At 40.5% G+C, this 27051-nt stretch overlaps 1 protein-coding gene across 2 annotated transcripts in view; it reads left to right on the forward strand.

The window, feature by feature from the left end:
• Positions 1-27051, forward strand: part of megf6b (multiple EGF-like-domains 6b) — a 79751-nt gene that overhangs the window by 26842 nt on the left and 25858 nt on the right. Inside the window, exon 5 of one of the 2 annotated variants that reach the window (XM_010881689.4) lies at positions 22096-22218. In XM_010881689.4, the coding sequence (XP_010879991.3) occupies positions 22096-22218 (123 nt within the window). Of the gene's footprint in view, positions 1-22095; positions 22219-26157; positions 26503-27051 lie in introns of those variants that run through there. The other variant, XM_020055494.3, reaches the window with a different exon arrangement.

Here is a 27051-nt window from a genome sequence, read left to right on the forward strand (position 1 = left end):
CTATCGCCCCACAAAAGCCATGGCCCATGCTGAGTGAGGGAAACAATTACTTTGAAGTCTCAGGGCAAGTGACATAATTGATTGAAATGTAATCTCCATCAAATACGCCACCATTCTGTTTGTGAGAAAGGAAGCATGGGCTTGGTAGTCTAACTTATTCAAGGAAATAAAGCCTTCACACTCATATTCTCACATACCTTTATTAAAAACAAATAGTGTTCTCAGGTGTTTTTCTGGAAGTGTACCACACCTATGTATACACTGATCAGCCATAACATTATGACCACTGACAGGTGAAGTGAATAACACTGATAATCTCGTTACCATGGCACCTGTCAGTGGGTGGGATTATAGTAGGCAGCAAATGAACATGCTGTCCTCAAAGTTGATGTGTTAGAAGCAGGAAAGATGCGCAAGCATTAGGATCTGAGCAACTTTGACAAGGGCCAAATTGTGATGATTAGACGTCAGAGCATCTCCAGAACTGCGGCCCTTGTGGGGTGTTCCGGGTCTACAGTGATCAGTACCTATCAAAAGTTGTCCAAAAAAGGAAAAGTGGTGAACCGGCGACAGGGTCATGGGCAGCCAAGGCTCATTGATGCATGTGGGGAGCAAAGGCTGGCCAGTGTGGTCCGATTCAACAGACAAGCTACTATAGCTCAAATTGCTGAAAAGGTTAATGCTGGTACTAGTAGAAAGGAGTCAGAACATACAGTGCATTGCAGTTTGTTGCGTATGGGGCTGTGTAGCTGCAGACCAGTCAGGGTGCCCATGCAAATCCCTGTCCACTGCCGAAAGCACCTACAATGGGCACATTTGCATCAGAACTGGACCACAGAGCAATGGATGAAGGTGGACTGGTCTGATGAATCATGTTTTCTTTTACATCACGTGGATGGCTGGGTGTTCTCCTGGGTATAGCAAGACTATAATGAAGACAACTCTAATCACTCAATGGCTGGTTTGTTTCTTTAGAAAACAATGACAGCTGAATGACTACACTATATAAATCATATCCTTGTTGGTGCAGTTTGTCCATCGCAAGCCAGCAAAGTTCTAATCTATCTAACAAATCCTAATGCCTGATTTATATGGTCCATGGTGAGGATCAAACCCCAGTCGCCTGGTGACAGTCCACATCTCTAACCACTACACTATTTACCGAGGGGTAGTCAGTCGGTCTGTCAGTCAGTCACTCAGTAAGAGACATTCGCTCTTCTTAGTCGGCTCCGCTTAACACGGTCCAGCAAAAATGCTGAAGCATGGAAAGTTCATCATTGAGAAATGAATGTAGTTTGGAACCGCTTACTGGCTCCTACAGTTGGCCATCAGGCCCAACAGGGAGGACTAAGAAAGAAATGGCTAATCTAACAAACCTTCATAGTTTCACTGCAAAGATAGGAGAACCTGACAGAAAGACAACCCTGCAGCACTTGGTCAATCAGGCCTTTATGTGATAGAATGGATGCCACTCCTGAGTAAAAGGTATATAACTTGCTTCCTGAAGGACACTGAGTACAAGAGGAAAATATTCTCTGTCCTGAACAAATGAAAACAGGCGGTTCGAATGTTATCATTGGATTGAATGGGCGTTATCAGTGGTTATCAGCCTCATAAATATGGGTCAGAAGGGGCCTGCTAGCCTACTGGTAGGCTCAGAAGGCTGTTATCATCCATTCGCATGGTTAATTTAGTATTTAGATAATTTAGTATTGACGAAATCATCACAGTTTAAAGGCTCTCATTTTAATGGTCTTACCTGTAGACTTACCCTAACCCTAACCCATTTTAATGGTCTTACCTGTAGACTTACCCTAACCCTAACCCTAACCCATTTTAATGGTCTTACCTGTAGACTTACCCTAACCCTAACCTTAACCCATTTTAATGGTCTTACCTGTAGACTTACCCTAACCCTAACCTTAACCCATTTTAATGGTATTACCTGTAGACTTACCCTAACCCTAACCTTAACCCATTTTAATGGTCTTACCTGTAGACTTACCCTAACCCTAACCTTAACCCATTTTAATGGTCTTACCTGTAGACTTACCCTAACCCTAACCTTAACCCATTTTAATGGTTTAATTGGATCTGGAGTCTTCTCGTGTATTTATCCGTGATTAACCATGCGAATGGATTATAACAGCCTTCTGAGCCTACCAGTAGGCGTAGCAGGCCCCTTCTGACCCATATTTATGAGGCTGATAACCACTGTTAACGCCCATTCAATCCAATGATAACATTCAAACCGGGTGATTACAATCGAACTATTAGGTCTGAATGCCAAGTGCTATATCTGGCGAAAAATTAAGTATCTAGATCTGAGTCATGGGACCATACTCTACACAGCCTGGAGGCTGAGCAGGTAAGCTTTTGAAGGTGAGATGTAAAGTTGTAAAAATGTAATAGCTGGTAATGACGACGTTCATGTCTAGTCAAGTCCAAGGAGTTCTCATGGTGTTCGTAGACCCATATGTTGCTATACCAGACCCTCAGTTATTACTGACCACAATGTGGAGCCTGTGGAACCCCACTTCTGTGGTTAAATGGAGTGCAGTTTGTGTTGTGATGTTTAGAGTACAAAGGTGATTTGTAATGGTAAAGACAATGTTTTATTAGGGAAAGGATCTTTTATATCTTTCTGGAACTGGCTAGCTTTTGTTGCGCATTTCTCACATTCCAAAGAATTGGATTATTTGGCCAATTTACATAATTTTCCCCTTGTAGAATATGAGGATTAAATCTCATACGGAATGTTGCTAGCAGCAGTCAGTGTCCCATGACCTTAATGCACATGGCTGCAATTGAGGATGACATGACGATACAGTACATTCAGCGCTTAGCGAATGAAATAATCTCCTGAGTTCCTAACCAAAGTTCTCACCCTTTCCCTCCTATTCTGCCCACATGCCCTTCCTGCACCCACTGCTCAGACTGCTCAACTCCCCCAAATGCCTCAACGGACTTCCTCCCATCCTCGCTCTCTCTCTTCACTCAATCACTCTCCCCCCTCTCTCTAGTCCTGAACATTCCTGACTGTAGCTAACCAGCAGGGTCTCATTGTGATAAGGGATCTAATCCCTCTGAAAACTGCCCAGAAGGAAACAGTCGGGCAGTTGGGATGGGACGAGAGGGGACGCTGACTTTCATGTTTATGTTATAACTCAGACCGGTATGTTGGTTTATCCCATCTTTAGGTAGAAACTGCTAGTTCCTTTTTTTTGCAGTCTTCCTCAGACTCCATGGAAGAGGTATCCCATTTTGGGCCAATCAATAGAGAGCATCAGTTGCCCAAACAGAACTACCATCTCTAGTGAGAGGGGTGCAACCCCCCTGTCTATCTGCACTGCCCCCTAATCTCTGCTAATTGTGGGTTAAGTCTCAGCTGGGTATGGCCTCAGAGCCTTGCTCATTAGACTCTTTACAACACCCTTAATGAACGGTTGCCCCTGGTATGTTGAGGGTGAAAACATCAAGTGCATGGGATTTTAAGTCGACAAGTGTTTACAAAATACAATTAGAGAATAATCTAGACGTTAATCTTCCAGTCTACCTCTCCTTATCTCACATTAACCTCTGTTTTTTCAAGTGTCTGATTTTATCTCTATTTGTTCTTATCTTCACGTTTCCCTCCACTCCTCTCAAAGAGCCATGCCTCACTGATTCCTTAAGGCATTACTGATCACTTGAAGTATACAGTGGTATACATGTGGTATCAGTCTTGTCCCTGAAGGAAATTTACTCAATTCAGCTTCTGGTTTGATCTGAGCTCACAGCCCTGAGCCCATGTTTTGCTGATGGGTGCTGAGGTGTGAAGTAAATCAGATTAAATAGAATTTAAGAGGGTCACTCACATTATCAGGGTTTATTTTGAAGACATGGTGTCACCAAAGTTGCTGTGGATAATTGTCATAATTACCATGTGAAATTCAGAGATTTAACTTTCTGCTGACATTCCATTCTATACCTACACAATAACAATTGATGGAGCAGCATCATGTGACATTCCATTCTATACCTACACAATAACAATTGATGGAGCAGCATCACGTGACATTCCATCCTATACCTATTCAGTACTCAGAAAGGGAATTTATTAACTGAATGTTTCAGAGGTAACTTGAGGAATTTTCATGTCTGAAAATAATGTTCTCGCTAGAATAAATACAAAGGATAGATGAGACATTGTGGTGCTGGCTAGTTCAATGTTTACTGCGTTGTTTCACTGTGTCCTCACAGCTAACACACTCTGGCCTATGTCCTGCTCCTGCATCTTAACTGCAGCCAGGTGTGAAGTGTGCCGCTGCAGTCAGTTAAGTAGCTGTGGATAGCTGATACGCACATAGCAATGATTAAAAGAAAATGGTGGTATTCTATTTAGGCACCTACTGTGAATCTCACGGGGGGGTCTAATTTGCCCCCTACACCCTTGATCATTTTCGCTCTCTCAGCTTTGGGACACTTGTGCAACTGGCAGAGGAGTCGAGGGTAGAGTGGAGGAAGGAGGGTTTATTTGGGATTCACACCAGTTTCAACCTGGGTAATGGCCACTTACATAATCGGGTGAAATTGGGGAAGGAGGATGCTTTTACTTGAAAGGAAAACAAATGTGTGTGGAAAGCTTGTTCACCAGAATATACACCTGGGACATTGGAGGAATTAGCAATCACAGCTTCACCATTAAAAGTGAATTCTTAATCTGACAACTTCAGTGAATAAGAGGACTTAATAATAATAATATTAGATACAATACTACCTAATATTGAAATAATTATAGATACACCAAGTATTATTTATATAGCCTGGCTATAATATACATTTTCACAATGCAGTGTTTGAACATTTTCTTCCTGATAATAGAATATGGAGATTGCCATTAAAGGCAACCGCCTATTTAATGTAGTTAACTGGGTGGAACTTCCTTTCGCTGATCCCTTCTGTTGACCCGATTGGCTCTTTGGCTGATCCCTTTTTTCATCCAATTGCTCATTGGCTGATTCCTCCTGATGATCTGGTTGGTCGTGCATTCGAAGTTCCAGATCAAAAGGAGCAATCAGCCAATGGGTTAAACTAAAATGTCTTATTTTAACATGGAGATGGACTCACTGTTGGGACCTGTTACAATGGTACAGATACACAGATTAACACCTTAAATCGAGTCAGAAAGCTGGCCACACATTCTACGATGATTCTAATACTTACATTATGTGAATAGTCTGCATAATGTTTTCATCTAACTGGTGTTCTTATATGCTGGTCTGTCTAGACTCTGTGGCCAAGCAACAGACGAAAGGTTGCTCAAGTTACAAGTTGCATCGTAGAACCGGACTAGCTACACAAGATCCAACCAACATGCTGGGCCTGTCAGACAAAGAATGTAGACCAGTGGAGCGCAAAGCCCTTGATCACACATCTTTTAACCACTTACATTATGCAACCTATAATTTGTTGGGGAAAGCCTGTGATATTGTAATTCACACTTGTTTAGCCACCAGATGGGGCCAAAACTGTACCTTCTCTGGTCTCACTTCACTTCAGTTCTTACAATAAAAACATTTAGTACACTCTGTGAAAAAAAATTGTATGCTGTGAAGAAACCATTGCAGTTTCTGTGCAGATTCAGGGCATTATGCATTGCAAATGGTGTACAAACTCACAAGCAGTCAACTTGAAAACCATAACAGCAATTTCAGGATTCCTTGTTCCGTCTCCTCATTGGCTCAGAGCTCTTGGCAGAACCCTTCCCAAGTCAGAAAGTCAGAGGCCAAACAATCAGGCCTAAACAGGTTTTTTCCAGACACAGCACACGCACAAGAGCAAAGGGCATTCCCCCCAGGTCCTTAGGGCATATTTCTTCTCAATTTACATCATGTTGATCCTAAAACACATGCTAGTGAGAGAGGTATTCTTCTTTGGGTGTACAGGCAGACTACACACTAGATGTATCCTTGCCCTGGGAATGAGAGGAAAGGGTAGTTGGATATTTTGATAGGGAACCGATACTGAGTGAGATGTATACAGAGGCCTTGGGCAGCTGGTGAAATACAGCTGGTGACTGTCAAGGCTTAGCCACGTTCCTTCAGACATCCACCATTGTTACCACAGTGCAGTCAGGCCACCCTTCCACAGGCTTCAGTGCCCTGGAAGAATCTCAGCATTGTCTGAGGTAAAGCACAGCGCTTGGTGCTCTGGATGTCCTGGAGGTCTTTCCCTCTGGTTCCCAGGGGCTCAGCCAAGTGATTGGCAGCCTATGGCTGCTTAGTCCAGCTTTTTTACAGGGTAGAAGCAAGAGGACCCCTCTCTGACTGGGACCCTGGTGGGAGCAAGATGGGGTGAGAGGCTCTGGCTCTAACACAAACAATTACACAGTAGCCTTTTATTTTACACTCACTATCTTTGTGCCCGACTCCAGCTCTCATAGAAACATCTCTCACACCCAAACACAGTCCTATTTTAGCCCTTTTCAGTGCAGCCAGATAATTAAATGCATGGTGACACCTGTGTGTGTCTAACAGTTAGGCATGTCCAGTCTAGTCCTATACTACCAGTTGTGGTGGAGTGTGATCATTCTAGAATGCATCCGTGCATTCTTCACTTGACCAACCAACAAAGGCTAAGTGCAGGACTCCAGTGGACACTGTAAGCTGATATAATCCTCAGATGTTGTTCATAAATGTTGAGTCAGTTCCTTCACTGAGGCAGATGGCACATTCACCACCAATCCATTGGATAATGCCAATCACTTTTTTGTCAACAATATTTACAAAAGTGGGTAGGCCGACAACTGCTGAGCTTTCATATTCATTCATTAATTACCAATTTAGAGACAAGCAATGCACTTTAGAATTCTGCACATGTTCATGTAGACGAGTTGAAATCCATATTGCAATCCATAAACAAGGACAAACCACATGGTATTGATGATGTGGTTGGTAAATTACTTGAATTGGTAGCAGTCCATATTGCCAAGCATATTTGCCAGATCTATAATATAAGCTTAGAATGAATGCACAAAGAACTGGAGGGAAACCAAAGTAATTCAGCTACCCAAAAACAGCAACGTAGCTTTTACTGGTTCAGACATCAAACAAGTCAGTAAGTGCTTTGGGCAGATGATATTAAAATAGAGCTCTTTGGCATTGTACACTAGTAGCTGTTTTGGCATTGAAATTAGAATGCATGAGCTAAAAAAACATAATGTCATGGGGCTATTTGACTCCCACAGTTCATGGGGCCCAACATCATTATCAGTTTTATCTAGTGCTGTGATATATTGGCCAAAAATCTGGTTGTTTCTGCCAGAACACTAAAATGTGTCCGCAAGTGGCTCTTACTGCAAGTCATTGACCACAAGCACAATGTCAAAATCTGGAAAGAAATTGTTCATTGACCATGAAATCAAGATATTGCAATGGCCATCTCAGTCTTCGGAGACTGAATCTCATTGAAAGTCTGTAGTTTGATATAAAGGTCAGTTCCAATATGTTTCTGGGTATGTCTAAATGACTTTTTTCAATAAAGGCGATTGCAAATGATTGCAGGTGGGATGGCCAGGGAATGGAGCAGGAGTTGGTAGGGTTTCAGACCTGTCAATCAATCACTGTGGGTGGTGGTAATTAAATAGTCTAAAAACACTTAAATTGTTATTTATTATGGCAAAAACCTAAGAAAATGTTTTGCGTTCTGTTAAGTAAACATGGATTCTCCCTGTTAAGAAATAGGACATTATTACAGGAGAACAGTATTCAAAATTTGATCCCACTTTTATATTAAGATAGACAACCATAATGCAGCACTCTACCTCCAGGCTTCTGACCTAACTCCCTGGGAAATATCTCAGGAGCACAGCACCCATAACCCAACATCCAAAATCCAACTTATTGACACTGTTGCAAACCTGTAGTTGGATCTACCAAAGCACCCAACATAATTTTATTGTTTGTTTATTCAAGAAGGCTTTAAAGTAATTGGCTAAAATAATAGACAAGACACAATTACAAGATGCCCTGGTTATTGATTGATATGCTCAGAAAAGAGACCATTGTAATCTTCCCTCCATCTAGCAGCACTAGTCAGAAGTGCTGTATCCTTTTCTTACCTGTAATGCTGTTTAGTTATTTGTCTCTGCCATTTCTTGTCAACAGATGCCTTAGGGGGAAGAAAATGAAAACAAAAGGCAGCTGCAAGGGACAACTAGAACTGTCTATCTACTGATGGCTGTTTGTACTGAGTTGCCTGTAAACTGACAATTTGTAAACTGCTCTGGTGTTGGAAAACACCAATGGATCAGAGGCTTGGAGCACCACATCTGAATTGCAACTTTACCCATGCATACAATTAGAGATGGAAGCTTTCTGGCTGGCATGGCCAGTATGATAATATGCTAGACATGTCTGACATCGAGGCCATGTGGTTAACCTTAGTGAAAGACATATTTAGTCACAGTTTTGAATAAGGAGTGTAATCTACTTTGAAGGGACGTTCTGTTGTGGCAACTGTGTTGTAATTTTGTTCAATGGAATTAAATGTATGAGTGAACTGTAAGGTATGGAGCCAATGACAGCATTCTAGGTGTTTATGGTCCTGAGACAGATGTGCAGATATTCAGTAGCTGTACGCCAAGTCAGGTCACAATTCCCGCGGGGGAATGGAAAATCACTACCACAGTAGCATTTGATATATTTAAACATGTTTACCTCATAAAATCATTCTTAGGTAACATTTATGACTATGTAGTCCAATGTTGTCCAATTTAAAGTGTATAATCAATTTAAACCCAAGCTTCAACAATTGAATCACTGCTCCCCTATATAGACATATATACACTTTTTGAGGGTCAGTTTGGAAGGTCCATATTCGCAAAGGGTGAATTGATTTTATTAACCACTTTGAAGCTATAAACATTGGAACAATGTTATTTATTAAATTGTAATTGTAATTTCATGCATTGTGTTTTTCCTTATCACCGAAGAAGACTATAAACAATAAAGATATGGCTTTGGTAGCAAAACCGAATGTTACTTCAGCCCTAAGGGCACATTTTGGCTTTGTGCAGTACGAGAATAGTGAACATTGTAACGCCACTTAGATCCTTTCCGTAACCATAAAAAGTGAATATGTTGGTTTTTGTTGCACGCAACGTTGATCAGGGTCAGTATGCCTTATCAGTAGGCCCTAGGCCCAATTTTGGCTAGTTGATTTGACCATTTATTTAGCCTTTTATTCCTTACATAGGCCTATATAACTTAACCACATTTTGCCTTGTCATTAAGTTCTCTCAATAAATAGAAGCAATAAATACTTTATATTTACATTATTTGTGAAACATCGGTGACATCTCATGTGAATAATTATCATCATTATTGATGGTGATCTTAAGTTAGGTAGCTCTAACGTGACTAGTGTCGGCTGTTGTTAGACTGCTTTCACATGAGGTTAATGTAATCATTTTCTAAAGAAGGATGTCTGCAATTCCGATAAGCTTCATTTTCAAGTCACACGGCCAGAACCGTTGTTAGGCTTGGATCTTTGACTGGTCTTCGTCAGCTTCGTCAACTTCGTCAGGGGGCAGCTCCGTCATGTTTCTTTAGGTAGGCATCTTCAGCAAATTATATGGTAGGTCCAGCCGGTATTATGTCGGCACTTGTAGGTGCCTCGGCTGGTCCAACAAATGTTAACTATTCATTATTGCCTGGTGTGCTAGTTAACGACTCATTTAACGTCTGAAGTCCGATTACAGCCCACAAGAAAAATGAATAACCTGTATTTGACAAGATTAGAAATAATGATGTTTAACTGAAAAAGTTAAAGAATCCTCTATTTGCAGCAATTACAGCCTTGTAGACCTTTGTTGAGGTAATTTTAAGAGGTTTCACCCCATGCTTCCTGAAGCACCTCCCTCAAGTTCGATTGGCTTGATGGGCACTTCTTATGTACCATAACAGCTCAGTAGGGTTCAGATCTGATGACTGTGCAGACCACTCGATTATAGACAGAATACCAGCTGACTCTTCTCTAAATAGTTCTTGCATAGTTTGGAGCTGTGCTTTGGGCCATTATCCTGTTGTAGGAGGAAATTGGCTCCAATTAAGCAATGTCCACAGGTATGGCATGGTGTTGCAAAATGTTATAGCTTTCATTCTTCAAGATCCCCTGTGTACAAATCTCCCACTTTACCACCACTGAAGCACCCCCAGACCATCACAGTGCCTCTACCATACTTGACAGATGGCGTCAAGCACTCCTCCAGCATCTTTTCATTTGGTCTGCATCCCACAAATGTTCTTCTTTGTGATCCGAACACCTCAAATTTAGTCTCGTCTGTCCATAACCCTTTTCTAATCATCCTCTGTCCAGTGTCTGTGTTCTTTTGTACATCTTAATTTTTTATCTTTATTGACCAGTTTAAAATATAGCTTTATCTTTGAAATTCTGTCTAGAAGGTCAGCATCCCGGAGTGTCCCCTTCACTGTTGACGTTGACTGGCGTTTTGCGAGTACTATTTGAAAGAAGCTTCCAAGTTCCTCAAACTAGACACTCTGATGTATTTGTCCTTTTGCTCTGCTATGCACAGGGACCTCCCACTCCTCTTTCTATTCTGGTTAGAGACAGTTTGAACTTTTCTGTGAAGGGGGTAGTACTTACTGTTGTATAAGATATTAAGCTTCTTAGCAATTTCTTGCATGGAATAGTCTTCATTTCTCAGAACGTGATTAGGCTGATGAGTTTCAGAAGAAAGTTCTTTATTTCTTGACATTTAGAGCCTGTAATCTAACCTACAATTGCTGTTGCTTCAGAAACTGATCTAATCTAAAGAAGGACAGTTTTATTGCTTTTTTAATCAGCACAACAGTTTTCAGCTGTGCTAACATGATTGCAAAAGATTTAAGGTTACTTTGTAATTTTCAGTTAGCCTTTTCAAATGATACACTTGGATTAGCAAACAATGTGCCATTGGATCTCATGAGTGATGGTTGCTGATAATGGGCCCCTGTATGCCTAGCTACTACATTAAAAGTCTACTGTTTCCAGCTACAATGATAATATCCAACATTAACAATGTCTACACTGTATTTCCGATACATTTTAAGTTATTTTATTGGACAAAACATTTTGCTTTAATTTTAAAAACAAGGATGTTTTTAAGTGACCCCAAATGTTTGAATGGTCGTGTATATCTTAGAATAATATGGGGAAATTATTTAAGGAAAGAGTAATTATAACCATCATTATCACAAGAAACATGTTAGAATAAAATGAAAACTACAATAGTGTTATATTATTCCTGTCGCCATATTGATGTTCTATTGAAATTGAACATGTTTGTAGGAATGGATGATTATTGACGATGTGCTACCACATACTTAGATTTTTTTGCTGGGGTTTGGTAACTTCCGGTTCTATGAACGGATTCTGCCTCACCAGGCTGCAGAGAAGTCGATGGAAAGTTTGTAATTATTCGAAGAATGACGCTTCCTTTTTGCAACGGACACTTCAGCTGCTGGGGGACTTCTGATTCCACTCTATTGTGATGGTCTCCATGAGAGACATTGCTAGGATCACAATACATTCGGGGCCATAGCCCCGCCAAACTCCCCTCCTCCCCCCACATTGTGATGGTCTGCATCAGAGGCGTTGCTAGGATCACATGAGGAACATTTCTATGTACATGCTAGCAGCCTAATTGTGTGGTCGTAGTGGGCTACACATGCAGGGGCGCCCCCAGGAATTTTGAGCCCCATGACAAAAAATCTAATTGGGCCCCCTCTACGCAGCTGTTACCTATTTTTTGGGGCCCCTGTCAGTCATGGGCCCTTGGAATTGTCCTTACTTTTCCCCCCTATACAGCACCCCTGCACACATGCATCTATGACCTTTTTTTTATCAGCTTGCATTGAAAAAAATTGTCTGCCGAGACTACCTAGCTAGCGAACTGTAACTAACGTTAGCTTATCAACTAGCAAGAACTAACTTTTATCAGCGAGACTAACGACAGACAGGTTTTCTGGGAATGTGATGCAGAAAGTTGCGTTGCAATCAGGCCTGGCTGCAGGATGTGATGACTGAGGGAGCATTTTTTTATAAATGCGAGGGCATATATAATCACTGAGCAAGCTGTCCACCAACAACAACCCCCCCCTCAGAAGATGGAAAATTCCAAAGCAGTATATAGGCATGGACAACCGACCCTGACGTGCGAATGTCATAACCGCACCATCTACGTGTATATGGGAAACGTAAACTGGGTGGGGGGGCACAGGTTTCTATCTGAGGGGCAATGCCCCCTTTTGCCCCGCCGTGGTGCCGGCCTGGTTGCAATTACCCCTCACCGCCCCCTCACTGCCAGGGTAAAGTTACATAGATAAGCTTTAGCATCTTAAATGCTTTCTATATATGGGCAATAACCCTAAGAGACAACAGGACAGGGCTATATATGGCTTCCCCTTAATCACTGCTACAATGTTCTTGTTTGTGACTCTGGTTATGCTGGATCAGACCTGGTAATTGTTTTTGGCCCTGGCCCCAGTTGCGGCTCAAGCTGTCTTAATAGTGTTAGCCCCCTACGGCCCTACTCAGACATTAACCCCAGGCCCCAGGGAAACAGTGTTGGTAGTCCTTATCACAGGAAGTTACACAATAAAGCCAAAGAATGTATCCCAGTCCCTACATATGGCAGAGTTCATAACAAAATACTTCTGAATATAGTCATTAGTTAACGCTTTCATTTTCTGTTCTTTTTGTGTGTTATTTGTTTTGGAACTGAATGACCTCTTCTGGGAAATAACACCTAAATAAACCTAAATAAACTGAAACCTATTTTTACTGTATTGTTCCCAGAAACGTTCAATATGTGGCTTTGTGACAGGGTGTATTACCCGAACAGTATCCAGGTGACATAGAGTAACGGGAGCCATGCATGGGAGATTCTGGTTTGCAACAATGCTTAGATTCAGACTAACAAGTGTGCTTTCTGTTTTCTTATCTGTTTTTGTTGCACCTGCTTGGCATTCTTTAACCTCTCTTAGCAACCAGTAGTTTTTGCCCACAGGACTGACTGTTTATTGCCCCATTTCTGTAAACCACAGACACGGTTGTGGGTAAAAAGTAAATAAAGGCAGCCATTTCTGAGATGCTTGTACTGGTATGTCTGGTACAAATGATTATCACACGCTCAAAGTTGCTTATGTCGCCTGTTTTGGCCATTGTCACTTGTTTTGGCCAACATTAATTTTAATAGTGACTGAAGTTTCTATGCCTGTTCACCTGGCTTTCTATACCAAGGCCACATTACTTAATGTCTGAATGAGTGATTAAGTACACCACCACATTTTGGGGAATGTGGTGGTGTACTTAATAAACTGGCCGATGAGTGTTTGTATAGTACCAGTCAAAATTTAAGGGTAGTTTTACTATTTTCCACATTGTAGAATAAGAGCGAAGACATAAAGACTTTGAAATATCACATAAACATCTAGTAACCAAAAAATGGTTAAACAAATCACAATGCAGAGAGTGTGCAAAGCTGTCATCAAGGCAACGGGTGGCTACATGGAAGAATCTACAATATGAGTTTTTTGAATACTTCACTTTTTTGAGTACTTCATGATTGTATTTATTATTTCATAGTTTTGATGTCTTCACTATTCTACAATGTGGAACATTGTAAAAATACACTCACCTAAAGAATTATTAGGAACACCTGTTCAATTTCTCATTAATGCAATTATCTAAACAATCAATCACATGGCAGTTGCTTCAATGCATTTAGGGGTGTGGTCCTGGTCAATACAATCTCATGAACTCCAAAGTGAATGTCAGAATGGGAAAGAAAGGTGATTTGAGCAATTTGGAGCGTGGCATGGTTGTTGGTGCCAGACGGGCCGGTCTGAGTATTTCACTATCTGCTCAGTTACTGGGATTTTCACGCACAACCATTTCTAGGGTTTACAAAGAATGGTGTGAAAAGGGAAAAACATCCAGTATGCGGCAGTCCTGTGGGCGAAAATGCCTTGTTGATGCTAGAGGTCAGAGGAGAATGGGCTGACTGATTCAAGCTGATAGAAGTGCAACTTTGACTGAAATAACCACTCGTTACAACCGAGGTATGCAGCAAAGCATTTGTGAAGCAACAACACGCACAACCTTGAGGCGGATGGGCTACAACAGCAGAAGACCCCACCGGGTACCACTCATCTCCACTACAAATAAGAAAAAGAGGCTACAAAAAGCTCACCAAAATTGGACAGTTGAAGACTGGAAGAATGTTGCCTGGTCTGATGAGTCTCGATTTCTGTTGAGACATTCAGATGGTAGAGTCAGAATTTGGCATAAACAGAATGAGAACATGGATCCATCATGCCTTGTTACCACTGTGCAGGCTGGTGGTGGTGGTGTAATGGTGTGGGGGATGTTTTCTTGGCACAATTTAGGCCCCTTAGTGCCAATTGGGCATTGTTTAAATGCCACGGCCTACCTGAGCATTGTTTCTGACCATGTCCATCCCTTTATGACCACCATGTACCCATCCTCTGATGGCTACTTCCAGCAGGATAATGCACCATGTCACAAAGCTCGAATCATTTCAAATTGGTTTCTTGAACATGACAATGAGTTCACTGTACTGAAATGGCCCCCACAGTCACCAGGTCTCAACCCAATAGAGCATCTTTGGGATGTGGTGGAACGGGAGCTTCGTGCCCTGGATGTGCATCCCACAAATCTTAATCAACTGCAAGATGCTATCCTATCAATGTGGGCCAACATTTCTGAAGAGTGCTTTCAGCACCTTGTTGAATCAATGCCTTAGAATTAAGGCAGTTCTGGAGGCGAAAGGGGGTCAAACACAGTATTAGTATGGTGTTCCTAATAATCCTTTAGGTGATTGTATATACCCTTGATTGAGTTGGTGTGTCCAACCGTTTGACTGTTACTGTATATTATTTATGTAACCTGCTGAGTTGAGCACAGTGAAGAGGCAGACGTTCAGTGATATGATATGTGTGTGTCTGGATGTGCCAACATCACTGACTGGCTGTAAGAATCAACGGTCTATGAGTATATTGAGGACTGGGTCACTGTTAACCCGTTATGTTCTATAGCATGGCCCATGATGGATAGTTCACTCATGCTTTCCAACTGTGTAAAGACAGCCCTGATCAGAAACAGCAGACTAGACATAGAACACAGGTATTTGTGCGCAAGCACACACACACACATACGCACACACACATGTCAGAAGCTATTGACCTGCTGAAACACTTTGGATTGGGGTTAGCAATGGGGTGTTGGTCCAGATTCCATGTCATACTACACTACAAGTGGACTATGACACCTTTCAGGTCAGTTGGGGTCACCTATACACAGAAATCCATCACATGGGTAATTACAACTGTGTATTTTTGTCTGCCTGCATGGTGAGCCAAGTTAGCCCTGAGTTTTAGCCTTGCAGGCCACAGCCTCTGACCTTGAGGTCAGGTCGCAAGACCTTCAGACAGCACAGTTCCAGGGATCATGAACTCATAGGAAAGGCACCTGCCCTTTGGCTTTGGTCAGGGAAGAGGCACTGTTTTATAAACAAGGCCTGTGGGGATGGCTTTGATCATGTTCAAAAGTGTAATCTCTTCCACAGGAAGGGTACCTCATTCATCCTTTACTAATTTAAGGCCTGTATTTTCTATCATCACACTGACTTAGTAGTTTTATTAGGAGTAGCTGTCATGTGGTAGTAAGAATAATTGTATGAATAGTGGTTGCTGGAGTGGATTCGGGGTACTGTTTTGTTGGCTCCAAACGCATGGTAATGAAACATCCAATGAGCTCCTGTCTTTACATTGGCAGCTCTGACTCCAGGTCCACACTGTTCCAGGGATGGAAAAAGACTTGACATTTCAACGGAGGAACTCACAACCACATCAGAGAAACTGGAAAGTCACATCAGCGACTAATCTGGAAAATATATAATATACAGTATCTCTGTCCATCCTCAGACAGTTATCTGGGGAATAGAAAAGTATTTCCTTTATGCAATATTGAATCATCAACGTATCTCTTGAAACGATAGGCATGCATCCATATGTAAGCCTATTACTTTGGTGTTTTCTCATACCAGTGTATGGACAAAATGGATTGGGACTAAACACTGGGACAATATTGATTTAATCAGGTCTTATGATAATTGAGTAATTCCACTGCTGCTCCCTGGATCCAGGTATAGGTATAGCTTCCATGTGTGCTCTAATACTAATGTCTTTAGACCTCTCCTCATCGACCCGCTAACATTTCACAATTTTGTTGTAGTCCTGAATATGGAGACTTAACTCAAGGGCTTGATGATTTGCTAGTTTGGGAGTAGATCAAAATGGAACACTCAAACACATCACCTAGGAGGTGGAGACGTGTTGAGTGATACAGCTCTGGAAACATTAAGAGACCACCGCACCTTTTTATTTCCTTTTCAAAAAAGTTGAAAAGGAAAGTTTTGAGTAAGGGACAGAAGTGTCCAATTTGCAGCGGTCTCCTAACTTTAACCCTTCTGTTCCTCACTTGAAACCTTCCTTTTCAACTTTTTCGGAAAGGAAAGAAAAAGTTGCAGTGGTCTCTACATTTTTTCCGGAGCTTTATATTCTAATGAGGAATGAGGAGGATGATTAGGTTGCTATGAAAGAAATAGGTTCAGGTTTTTCAGAGCCCGCGGTGGAATGCAGGTTGCTTATCATTTATTTCTCTGTCATTTATATTACAGAAGACATTGTACATTCAAAAAAATATATACAAACCACCGAAATTAGTGCCAAAGCACTTGGAATGACAAACGGATATTGATTAAAACAACGTGTTCTTGATCGCAAACAATAGCTTGTGTCTGTTAAAAGACACACAGGCTGGTAGAATACTTGAAGGTAAAGTAAGCTTTAGGCTACATTGACTTTCCAGTGACTCTGCACATGATGAACTCCTTACCAGTGATGGCCAAAGTGCTCGTGGCAAATTAGATAAGGTAATTTTAAAAACAATGCATAACATTGTGAGTTTCTACATTTGTCCCACAATTTTGTTTTGAGATTGTCAGAATACACCAACTAAAACAGCCTTGACTAAGCATGTAAATATTATCTGTAGTCGGCAGTTCTCATTCAAGCTGCCCGGACTGTGACATGGCGACACTATATACCATTGTAGCCAAGATATACAAGTGATTTCATCAGGTTTCATATCATCTGACAATAGGACAAATCTCAAGACAGCTCATAGTCCAGTGTAGCCACCCCAGTTAAAACCAGTCATATACTGTTCCGTGTTTTGATTAAGCAAACCAAGGTATTATTGTATTCATTTACCAGTAACCCACAAACTGTCATGCCAGAGGAACCGCAAGATTCCACTTGCTGGATGCAACACTGAAAAGTATGTATACTACAGTTTAACAGTGGAAAGTATGTATACTACAGTTTAACAATGGAAAGTATGTATACTACAGTTCAACAATGGAATGTATGTATACTACAGTTCAACAATGGAAAGTATGTATACTACAGTTTAACAATGGAAAGTATGTATACTACAGTTTAACAATGGAAAGTATGTATACTACAGTTCAACAATGGAAAGTATGTATACTACAGTTTAACAATGGAAACTATGTATACTACAGTTCAACAATGGAAAGTATGTATACTACAGTTCAACAATGGAAAGTATGTATACTACAGTTTAACAATGGAAAGTATGTATACTACAGTTTAACAATGGAAAGAAGGTATATTACAGTTTAACAATAAAAAATATATAATACAGTTTTACACTGGAAAGTATGTATACTACAGTTTAACAATGGAAAGTATGTATACTACGGTATGTATACTACTTCACATTGACATGAAAATTTATTATTAATCTGAGAACATCTGCTGATTTTACCTCAAGTCGTGTTGACACTTCAGGGGAAATGTGCATTACACTTAAAAGGGACAACAAATTACTAAAACTGAATTTGGATGGACATAGTTGTTTTTTCGCTTGGTACAGGCCTTAAGCACTGTCTAAGTAATACAGTTATGGAAGAGATATGGAAACTAGATAGAAATGTTTTGAAATTCTAACAAATTTCCGTAAATTTTGAGCCCTCTGTATCAGAACTTAGTAATAGTACCTTTGGTAGAGATTACAACTTTGACTTGACATGGGTACTGTATGTGTACATTAGTTTTACATATTTAGACTTGGGAATTTTGTTCCATTCTTCCTTGCAGATTTCCTAAAGCTCTTTCAAGTTGGATGGGAAGCATTGATGAACAGTAATCATTAGGTCATTCTACAGATTCTCAATGGAATTCAAGTCTGGGCTTTGCCTGGGCAACTCAAGGATTTTTGTTTTGAAGCCGATCGTGCGTTGCTTTGGCTGTCTGCTTGGGGTCATTGACTTGTTAAAATGTAAATCTTCGCCCCCAGGCTCAGGTCATTTGTGCTCTGAAGTAATTTCTTCTCTGGTATTTACTTGTATTTGGCTCAATTCCCAGTCACTGCTGCTGCAATTGCATGATTCTACCACGTTGCTTCACGGTAGGGCTATTGTTAGACAGGTGATAGGCTCTGCATGGGTTTCGCCACATGTAGCTCTCTGCATTCAGGCCAAAGAGATAAATTTTCATCTCATCAGACATCAGGGTTTGCCTTGTGCTCTCATGTGTTTGTTTTTTTAAACACCAGATAGGCTGTTGTGTGCTTTTGGCCAGGCCTCCATAAGACTTGGTGAAGTGTTGCTGAGACTTTTGGCAGGTTCTCCAGTATCAGTCAAGGACCTCTTTACATTTGTCAAAATGTATTTGGGGTTCTCGGTCATATCCTTGACTTACCAGTCCTTGCCTGGTTGCTCAGTTTAGTTGGAGTGCCATCTCTTAACATCTCAACTTCTAAAAAAAATACAACACAATTAAGTTAATGAAATGTGTAACACACACAGTTCAGGAATATTTTCTAATACGATCTTGATCATTTATGATAATTGATTGACAAATATTGATTGCTATGAGGATTAAAGTACAACACAAACCTCTGAATTAGTGAGCATTTAGAAGTGCCCAGTTATGGTTATAACGAAATCAGCTAAGCTGGTGAATTTTGCAGAAATCGCTTGGCGATAATCTCGTGAACAATCCATCTTAACCACTATGTTTAGCATTGTGGAAAACTTATTTGACAGACATAGTGTATTTTTCATTGTTGTTGAAGATGAATACAGATACAGATGTGTTGCTATTTATTTAGGTATCTTGGATGCTCCCTGTACTTTTTCCATTTGCTGGCATTATCATGGAAACTCCCTTCGATTCGAATCCAGTAACTGTCCATTGGGTGCCTGTCAGTGTATTTCTAACCAGTACTAATATTTCACTTATCCTTCCTCTCTTGACTGTGAGGACAGGAGGCCTGTGACCTTGTGGACCTTCAGGCTTGACAGTTAAGCATTCCTCTTTCCCATTGAGCAGAAAGACACATGAGCGTGACCCTGACCCGGGAGCCACACAGGTGTGAGGCCTGAGGGGGGATGCAGGCCCCCAGCCCGCTCTTCCTGACCCTGTAAAAACTGACATGAAAACAGCAAGGGCTCATCCAGAGCCGGGAGTCATGGCCTTAACCTGCTGGACACATTCAGGTCCCACACTGTTTGTAACTGTTGGACAGGAAGGTGTTATTCCCTTAGATAGGACTATACAGCCCTGGCCTACAATCCTGTACTGTAAAGACCTGTAAATTAATGTTGAATATTTAGACCTCTCCTCATGGACCCCCTAACATTAAACTATTTTGTTTTAGCTTTGAATATGGAGACTTAACTCACTCATTTCTAATTTGAATGTGATTGTAATTCATGAAATTAACCACAATAATGAACTAAACTACAGATAATGACTTTGTCGTAGTTCAATGAGGATATCAAGGCTTGTGTTTTGCGGATACCTATCAAGTCAATGTAAACTTGGAGAGAAATACCAAGTCTGTAAATGACTAATATCTTGTGGACAGATTCTGTGTGTAATAGCAGACCTTAGCAATATCATTTAACAACTCTCCAACCAAGTAATTGGCTAGTTGGTGCTGGCATTAGCTAAATTCTAAAAATATATAAAAATAGCCTCCAGATCCCCTGGCAGTCCTAGGACCTCGGTAACCCCTCCACTGTTAATATACATAGAGGCTGCTATCACGTTTTGTGCCAGGCAAATACTCTCATTCTGCTCCCTGTCTATCTTTGCCCACCATTCATCCATTCTCTCAAAGCAGTGTAGCATTCTTTCACAGGATATGGAGAATGAAAACCAGTCCTGTGATGTTGAAGACAGTTATATTATTTTACAGTTATTCCGCAGTTTATTTGTCTAACCTCTGTGTGTTCACTTTTCCAACTAACTATACATCACGATTCTGTGTGCACCTGACCATGATGTGAGTGTGTGCACACTGTGTAGAATGGAGAGAATATGTGTGGTCAGCTGAACGACAGCTAGGACAGGCTATTTATTTTGTTTTGATTCTTAATCGTTATTTTCCCAGGTTAGTCTCACTGAGATTAAACATATCTTTTCCAAGAGAGACTTGGCTAAAAAGCAGTACACGCATGTGAAATGTATGGGTTATAGCTTACATGGAAACACTGTGGCTTTTCATAGCCATGATGTGATTGGCAGACCCTCTGGTTCTCAGGTTTCTTTTGGCTGAATTTCCGAGTTACTTTTGTCTGACCTGGCCTGTGTTTGCTGTGCTAATGTGCTGATGCAAGCAGTGGCTGGGCTTTATGGTTAACAAGAACTTGTTACATTAAAACTGAGATGCATGTTTCATCAGAATCCGTCACAGGGAAAGGAGCATGCATATTTTCCCTTATAGTTTTTAACACATAAAATTGGAGAAGAGAATGAAGAGAGTCAATATGCTTATATAGGGAAGTGAAGATGCTGCTTTTCTATTGGGCTGCACTTCATGGTGTTGGCCATTTACAGAGTGCCTAAAGATGGAAATTTGGGTCTGATTATTGTTGTCATGACTTTCCGTAAGCTTTATGAAGCTCATCCAAACCTCACAAACCCGACCCAAACTCAACCTTGGAACACATTGGATTTTAACTGTACTGGCCATTAAATAAAAGGAAAATGTTTAATTATATTTAATGTGGTTAACATGAAAAGCAAGTCACTGGCATTACCATGGATCAGTTGGTATTTCCTTTAAGGGAAAAACATGTATAATTGCTATTGTATATCCATACAACAACAAAAGTATTACAGTGAAATTCCTGGCGTTTTGATTGCTGAGTTTGAAGAGTTGTCCTTTATGAAAATAGTGGAAGGATGGTGATGTAGTAACTTAACTGCCTTACAGTTATCTGCATCATCGCGAGAACAGAGTTCAAATCCTGCTTGCGGGTTTTCCCAGGGGCCCCACATTGGGTAGTGACACTGGCCTGCTCCGTCTGGGTATGGGGGGTTAGTGATTGGGTATCAGTGCATTGACTTGATGAACCACATCAATAACAGAGAAAAACATACATGTGAACAACAAGTACAAATTATTTGTTGAAAAAGATAACATTATTTGATAATTATCCCTGATATTTTCGTGACTTTCTATTGCATTTCTGATGGATTTCAATCAATAAAAAGCATACCACCTAAAGACTGAAATGGGTACCTTTGGTAGATGAAATGAAATAGATAATCCGAATCAAATTCCTGAAAGGTCCACATTAATAGTGACATTAAGAATGAATCATGTAATTATAAATTTTCATTGGGATCCCTCTAATCTTTTTTTTTTTTGGGGTATGCCCGGTTTCATGAGTGATTTTGTTTTACAAAGGGTACTTTCCCAGAAGCATTCAACTACAAATGCACTCTACCCACACGCAATCACACATGAACACACATACACATGAACAAACATGCAAACATTCAAACTAATGATATTCTGCTGCTACTGTCAATGATCTACCTACTGTAAACATACATGACTATTGGCTATAGAAGGACAACCTGCTACTGTAACTGACGTCACCATGTGGTGCTGTGATCCTGACCCATCTCTGTCTGTCCCGGTCAGATGTAAATGAGTGTGAGGAGACTAATGGAGGCTGTGAGGCCCTGTGCTGCAACACCATCGGCAGCTTCTACTGCAGGTGTCCTTCCGGTGAGCAACTGAAGGAGGACAGCCGGACCTGCCAGGGTGAGTCAAACAGTACCGCCAGCACACTCAGGCCTGGTACATAGACGTGTAGCATTGGAAAACTTTCCACCGTCAAGCGGTTATGTTTTCTTCTCAGTCTAGCTGGATATTTTCTGTTGGCAAGTCTTTGGGATGTATTAAACGCATTGCCGTGATGAGTTCAATATGTAGTTATGCCCGGCCCTCACGAGAAGCCTGTTTGGAATGCTGTACGGTTTTGAACCCGTAGGAGCCAATAAGAGGTCTGATGCAAGTTATATGCCATTTATTAAGACTGCTAATAGTAATGTTATCATAGCTGGGTTTTTACCTCTCTCTGGATCTGCTCTGAATACTAATGGACAAGCTCTGTCAGCCTGGCAGTAAGTTCATCCCAGGGACGGTGAGTGCATTCCTATTGAATGACAGTCTCTGTAGACAGCGCTTAGCTGACTGACATGTGGTATGCTTACAGTCCTGTCTGCGAAACATTTTGTTCACACACAACTAATTGATTCGATAAGTGAAAGACGAAGCACATTTAAATGCATTTGCAGAGGCTTTTTACAGTTAGTATTTCATTCCAAAGACATTCAGCGATGATATGTTTTTGGATTCCCACCCGTAATGGTGTACATATATCTCATTTAAAGTTCTTTGTTAAAAAGTGAAATAAAAAAATAAATGTAGAATGCGGACTTGTTGGATTTAAAGGCTCTTGATCTTTTTGTTGGCCTGTTCTTTTGTTCAGAATGAGCAGAGATATTATGAATGGCGCAGATCTGTGTGTGTGTGTGTGTGTGTGTGTGTGTGTTATGTGTTAATGTGAATTGCATTCATGTGCATTCGTGTGTGTTCTGTGTGAGGACTATCAACATTTTATAGGCAGATTGAGGCACCGTCTCTCCAAAACCAACACATAATAAATGTCTATTAGAGAGTGCCGTACATTTATAGCAAAGGACTTTTTTAGGACAACATCTCCCTCTCACAGGGAGTGGTGTTGACAAAATGTGTTACTCAGTCAAGATGTATTAGATTTTGTCTTTAGTATACTGATAGGGCTCACAGGATTGATCTAATTGCTTTCTGCACATGCTCTACCTAGAATTGACTGTATGTTTTAAATCGTCAACAAAAATTATCTAACTTGTGAGATAATTTATACTTGAGTTGTACTTTGTGTCATTTTTGTAATATACACGTAGTCAATGGCTAATCCGGAGAGATTAGCGTTAAATTGCTTGACATGTGACACATAGGGCTACACATTCTGGGTTAACCCATCTAGTTGATTCATGTGAAAAACCCTAAAGATTTGCTAAGATTACCTAATTATTAGTGTTTTTATATACAATCCCATTTCCCAAAAAATTGGACGCTGTGTAAAATGCGAATAAAAACAGAATGCATTGATGTGCAAACCATCCATCCCCATATTTAATTGGAAATAGTACTAAAGCAAGATATGAATTGTTGAAACTGAGAAATCTTATTGATTTAGGAAAAATGCTTGCCCATTTTGAATTTGATGCCAGCAACATGTTTCAAAAAAGTTGGGACAGGGGCATGTTTACTACTGTGTTGCATCACCTCTTCTTTTAACAATACTCAGTAAGCATTTGGGAACTGAAGACACCAATTGCTGTAGTTTTTTAAAGTAAAATTGGTGTGGTTTTGAAAGTAAAATTTCAGCTGCTCAACAGTTCGGGGTCTCTATTGTCATATAATGCGGCAATTGTTTTCAGTGGGTGACAGGTCTGGACTGCAGTCAGGCCAGTTTAACACCCAGACTCTTTTACTACGGAGGCATGCTGTTGTAATAAGTGCAGACTGTGGTTTGGCATTGTCTTGCTGGAATAAGCAAGGCCTTCCCTGAAAAAAACATTGCCTGGATGCTGCATATGTTGTACCAAAACCTGTATATATTGTTCAGCATTAATGGTGCCTTCACAGATGTGCAAGTCACCCATCCGCCATGTGCACATTATAATGCATCCCCATAACATCATGAATGTAGGCTTTTGAACTGTGCACTGATAACAAGACAGATGTTCCATGATTCCCCAAAATATATATAAAACAAATATTGATTCGTCAGACCACAGGACAGTTTTACACTTTGCCTCTGTCCATCTTAAATGAGCTCAGGCCCAGAGAAGGAGGCAGCATTTCAGGATCTTGTTAATGTATCGTTTCTTTTTGCATGGTAGAGTTAAATTTGCATTTGTGGATGCAGCAACATACTGTGTTCACAGACAATGGTTTTTGGAAATGTTCCTGAGCCCATGCAGTGATTTCCACTACAGAATCGTGTCAGTTTTTATGCAGTATCACCTGAGGGCCCAAAGATCACGGCCATCCAATATTGGTTTTCGGCCCTCTTCCTTTGCTTACAGAGATTTCTCCACATTCTCTGAATCTTTTAGTGATATTATGTAAGTGATTCTTAACTTGTTGCACTATTTGCCTTTGCAGTCTTTCACAGAGTGGTGAACCCCTCTCCATCTTTACTTCTGAATGACTCATGCTCTTTGAAATGATCATTTTATACCGAATCTTGTTACTGACCTGTTGCCAATTAGCCTAATTAGTTGTGAGATGTTCCACCAGGTTTTGTTGCTGGCATTAAGTGTGAGATTAAATATAATTCCTGTTCATCATGTTAAATGGATAAGTTACCCCAGAAAACAAAACTTGAAAAAAAAAATCTTGAAAATATTTATGGTTTATTATTGAGTAAAATCCTATATTTTCTTTTTAACCGCCAAGTGGTCACTCTGTAAAATTGTGTACTATCGTAGTGTGTCTTAGCTATATATTCTGTTGACTAGAAATGAGGGGTTAACAGAATTTCCTGATGCTTCTAAAACAATTGTATGTCCTTCCGAATGTCAAATTCAACAACAGCCTGGGTGGGCAGACTGGTTGACATTCATCTGACTGGCTGTCCTTAACAAAGTACCCAGTTAGTGGAATTTTCCTCAAAGTCAACACTATATAACTTTTTTTATTAACTGGCACAATGCCGTGTGCGCATTCTCCTCACTGTCTTCAGGTTTCTTTGTTTCCATGTCCAATATCATCTTTTAATAAGTTGGGACGAGTTTTCAGTGGCAATTGGGCTTCACATGGTGATATTGACTTTGGTGTTCTTGTGGGTGCATTTGTGTGGGTGTTCTTCCTGGTTTCTGATTTTCTGTCTAGGTTTGATGCTACCATTGCAGTATAGTTAGTGTTTCATTAAGACAGTACGTGAAAAACATTTCACATACAGTAAGTCAGAGCTCTATCAGAGTACTTTAATGACATTTTATTGACTGCTTTCTTGCAATCCAGTTCAACCATATAATGTCCTACCATGGTCCTGCTTCTACTGCTTCTGTTGGCCAGTGATAAGAGACTGTACTGAGATCCTGAGTAAATGGGTCACTGCAAGATTTATTATCATCTCTGACATTGGTTTGAAAATATCAAATCATACCCTTTGCACTTATTATTGTTATTATGTATTCCTTACATGGATTTTAACTTTGGGTCAACTTTGGGTCAAAGGAAAGTTAATATATTTCATGATATATCTTATTTTCAAATTCCTTATAGTACCTGCTTGCCATGTCTTATAAATCTATCACATTCTTTCTCATAAAATGATCTTTGAAGTGGCAGGAAACGTATTGGCAATTGTGGTTTTAAATACACATCATTTTTGTTTTGTCTTTTAAACACTGACAGTATGATAATGTAAAAAATGCAGTATCATGCCATTGATACAGCAGAGCAGCATGTGTGTTCACAGGGTTTGGCATGAGAAAGGAAGAGGGGGAAAGAGAGCCTTTAATGTGCTGGATATTAGAGAGAAAATGTGGTGGAGGAGGTTAGCAGGGAGGGAGGGAGACACTCCAAAGAAAGAGGGACATAGAGGAGGGGAGGAGAAATCAAGAGGCAGGGGGAGCAAGGAGTTGTTCTTTCACACAAGATGTAACTGGAATGATGAATTAAAACAGGCTTTAGTTCTGCTGTACATTCCTGTCTTGTTTTATGGGATTTTAAAGTTAGTTGTAAATGTGTTTATTGCATGTGGGTTTATTTTGCTCTTTTGTTAATGAATGAGAATATACAAATTCTTAGTTATGGCACTGTCAGGATGGTTGATACTTCTGGTGTGTTTTGGGTCACATGTGGACCTAGTCTTGGGTGCTAACAATATGTATTACCGCTACCATAGAAGGATTTGCCAAATGCCTAACTGTTTTCATGGATACAGTGGCTACAATGGCTACAACCTAGGATCTCATATGCCAGGTGAGTTCTTACATTCCAGCTTGCTTTTGTTGGATTCTGGTTTTTTATCATTCCAGTTACATTCTTACATTACTTCTTGTGGTTACTGTATGTCTCCTCTTGCTTGGTCCATACTGCATGGAGTGAAATCATGAAAATGATCTGAGTCACTTTAGGTCATGTCGTGGATGAAACCTATTGCACTATAGTTGGCTTGGGAGTAAGGTAGCTGCATGGAAAGAAACCTGATGATTAAGAGTTAATCAGAGTCAAGCATTCCTCTGAGTCTTTTGATTAAGATCATTAGGCTATGCCTTCACATCACTTTAAGTTGAACGACAAGCGTATCACTGTGCACTCTAGTAGCATAATATTTAATGTCATGTCTTTAGAAGCAAAGCAGACGGAATGATTTCACTACTGCAGCAGAGATATCAGGGTGATCAGCTTGGCACTAACCATATAACTTCAGCAGAAGAGCATATTAAAACCAGACTTCCAGTCATTTCAGACATTCAGTGTTCTATATTTATGGTTATCCTCATTTATGATAATTACCATTTCAGTATG

Source organism: Esox lucius, chromosome 17 (genome assembly GCF_011004845.1).
Source record: "Esox lucius isolate fEsoLuc1 chromosome 17, fEsoLuc1.pri, whole genome shotgun sequence".
In the NCBI taxonomy this organism is placed as follows: Eukaryota; Metazoa; Chordata; class Actinopteri; order Esociformes; family Esocidae; genus Esox; species Esox lucius.